We start from the raw sequence: 2,656 nt of genomic DNA, 5'->3' as shown, positions 1-2,656 counted from the left end.
AAGGCGACGAGTAATTAACCACGCTACGGGGGACCTATTAGATCTCATTAATTTTAACAAGAACAATACCTCAGCGTGTTACCAATTCTTGGTTGTGTAGGGGGCCGGTCGTTTCATACGAATGCATGCTGATTTGGAAATTAATCTTTTGCTCTTGACTACTGTGTCATTATTTTATATAGCTGCGGGGATCCAATTTCCATTTCTTTGAAAAAAGTCTGCAAATGTCTTTTTGATAAAATAAAGTGATCACACCTACATAAAGCCTTAAAGTTTAGTTTACCACTGAAGTATTTAGTCTGGTTGGATGTGTGGCTGCTGCCCTCAAAGATTCCTATGTACATTTATAATTGCTTTTATGCCATTCCTTTTTCCAGTCAATCACTAAAAAAGAGGTGGGGGGAAAAAAAACTGAAATTTTTGAGGTTGTTTACATCAGCATTCAGTCAATTAAAAAGTAATGTGATTTTTAAAGTATTATCCAACTGGAGTGTGGCCCTCTCCTGTGTTCACTGAATTTAAGAGGATCACAAAAGCTGTGTACAGCATGCAGTTCATAACCTCATGTGTCCCATGTCTTAAAAAATCTTACTGAGTAATTTACATTAGAAATAATCCCCATTCAATGGATTGAACCCAGAGCTAAAAAACATGTTTTTTTTCAAGCTATTAAGCGATGTTGCTGGTGTATACCAATATATTATGTGTTCGGTTCCCAACTTTATCCCTTATGGGTATTTTGTATTTCTGATCCCAGCATAATATCTATGAAACAATGAATGACTAAGACAACAAATTTAGCTTGGACAAAAAAAACAGTTTATTTGCAGTGCCAAATTATCCCATCTTTGCCAGCCTTCCATAGATCCCTTGACTCATCCGAGGAGGGGAGACATCTAGTCCAGCTGTGAGAATACAAAGTAATCAAGCCATTAATTACAATGAATGAATGAATGAAAGCAATGTTACATATCCACCCCAACAAGTGAGTGATACTAAATGAATTAAATTAAACCTTAAGCAACATGCATGCTGAATTCCTTGAAAGCTCATCACAAAATATTTAAATCTATAGTTGCATCAAGTCGATCTGTTGTGGTAGTGCTTCATGTGTGATTCAGCAGCAGTTCAGCAACACAATTTGTTTACCGAACTGAAGTTTAATGATATGCTGTGAAACATCTCAGTAAATGTAAATATAAATAGCAAATAAAAGTTTAATACTTGCCTTGACGAAGCCGATGTCTTTGGCGTACTGCCTGAAGCACTGGCGGCACATGTTGAGCCCGTATTTACGGATCAGACCGTGTCTGTTCGAGCATACCCGGCTGGAAAAAACAAGAAATTGGTTGGTCGGCTTGTCGTTACAACGTTTTCAGAAACATTTAAGGCTTAAAATTTCTGTACAACTATTAATTTATATTGAGAAACTTGACTCCAAGTTCCGGAAGTACACACAAACTGAGCCGGTCTTAGTTCTCTGAGCATCACGTCTACTGATACATAAGAAACATATTTAACCGATATTTGAGGTTCTGTTTAACGATGACCAAGTGTACATTCACCAACTACAAGACTAATTTTAATATGGCAGCATCCTTCGGTGGACTCAACAGGAGTATTTTCCCTTCAAAGAACAGTGAGCGGGTAACCAATCCCATGCTAATGCTATTAAGCTAGCAGGACGCATCCTCCCCCGCCATGTTGGCTCAGTGGCAGCGTCCATGCGGTGCAAGTTAGAGGATAAATACTTAAGTATTAAAAGACACAAACACCTTAAAACTGCCTCGCGTTCGCCCTCATATCGATAATTGACACATTTAAGGCAGGACTGACCAGGATCGGGATCCCTGTCCGAATTTTCTGGGGTGACTCCAATAGAGCTGCTGATGGCCCATCTTGTCTCTTTCGCTCGAGCGTCGGAAAGGAAGAAAGAGGGACGCGCGTGCGCAAATGAAGCTTTTAGATGCTGAGTTTCCGGTTGTGTCGTTTTGGGGTGGTGCCGCCTAGTGGTAGAAGAAACTGCGTCATCTATTGGACAACCTGCTGGTGGCGTCAATTGTAAACACTAAAACCCTGTTAATGAACAGGAGAAACATGTAAGTGGACAAGAAATAAAGACATGTGAGCTGCTACCGTAAACATTGAAGTGAAAATTGAAACAAAAAAGGTATTTAAGGGTTAAAGGTTGAATTGATTGAATTGACCACGTTTTTACCACTTTTTTTCCTCACATTTGATACGTTTTTATCAAATTAAAATCTATAAATATTTAAACAATATTTCCTTTAAAATAATGTAGTTTTGGAGTCATTGACTATTTGGATTTAATATAAGAAATATTTGGATTTATTAGCTAATACATTTGGTCTACAAACACTACACAACAATGTTTACTGTATTTATGCACAATTCTATTAGGAAATATAGCAAAGGATTTTTTAATAACCTAATCACCAGAATTTAGTGCCTATCATAAGTTTGGAAGTTAACATTTTTTGTTATTGTTCTACCACTTTTAATAAAAATAAATTATACAAAATTATAATTAACCAGTTGAACATTTTCAGGCAAAATCTCGATTTTTCTCTCTAAGAACAGCATTTATATAGTTGTTGTCAAGTATTAAATGAAGAAAAAGCTTTATGAAAGCTAC

At 36.9% G+C, this 2,656-nt stretch overlaps 1 protein-coding gene across 1 annotated transcript; it reads right to left on the bottom strand.

Annotated features, from left to right (window-relative positions):
* Positions 1–796: 796 nt before the first annotated feature.
* rps29 (ribosomal protein S29) lies at positions 797–1,932 on the bottom strand. The gene is made up of 3 exons (XM_069657335.1): positions 1,837–1,932; positions 1,229–1,328; positions 797–905 (listed from the first exon to the last, which is right to left on the bottom strand). Exons 1-3 carry the CDS (start codon positions 1,896–1,898, stop codon positions 897–899), a joined length of 171 nt encoding a protein of 56 aa, XP_069513436.1. The 5' UTR covers positions 1,899–1,932; the 3' UTR covers positions 797–896.
* Between the last annotated feature and the right edge of the window lie 724 nt (positions 1,933–2,656).

This window comes from Semicossyphus pulcher, unplaced genomic scaffold (assembly GCF_022749685.1).
Source record: "Semicossyphus pulcher isolate SPU_LCO1_2020_fin unplaced genomic scaffold, fSemPul1.0.p SCAF_11, whole genome shotgun sequence".
Classification (NCBI taxonomy): domain Eukaryota; kingdom Metazoa; phylum Chordata; class Actinopteri; order Labriformes; family Labridae; genus Semicossyphus; species Semicossyphus pulcher.
This window is presented reverse-complemented; position numbering and strand designations above follow the sequence as displayed.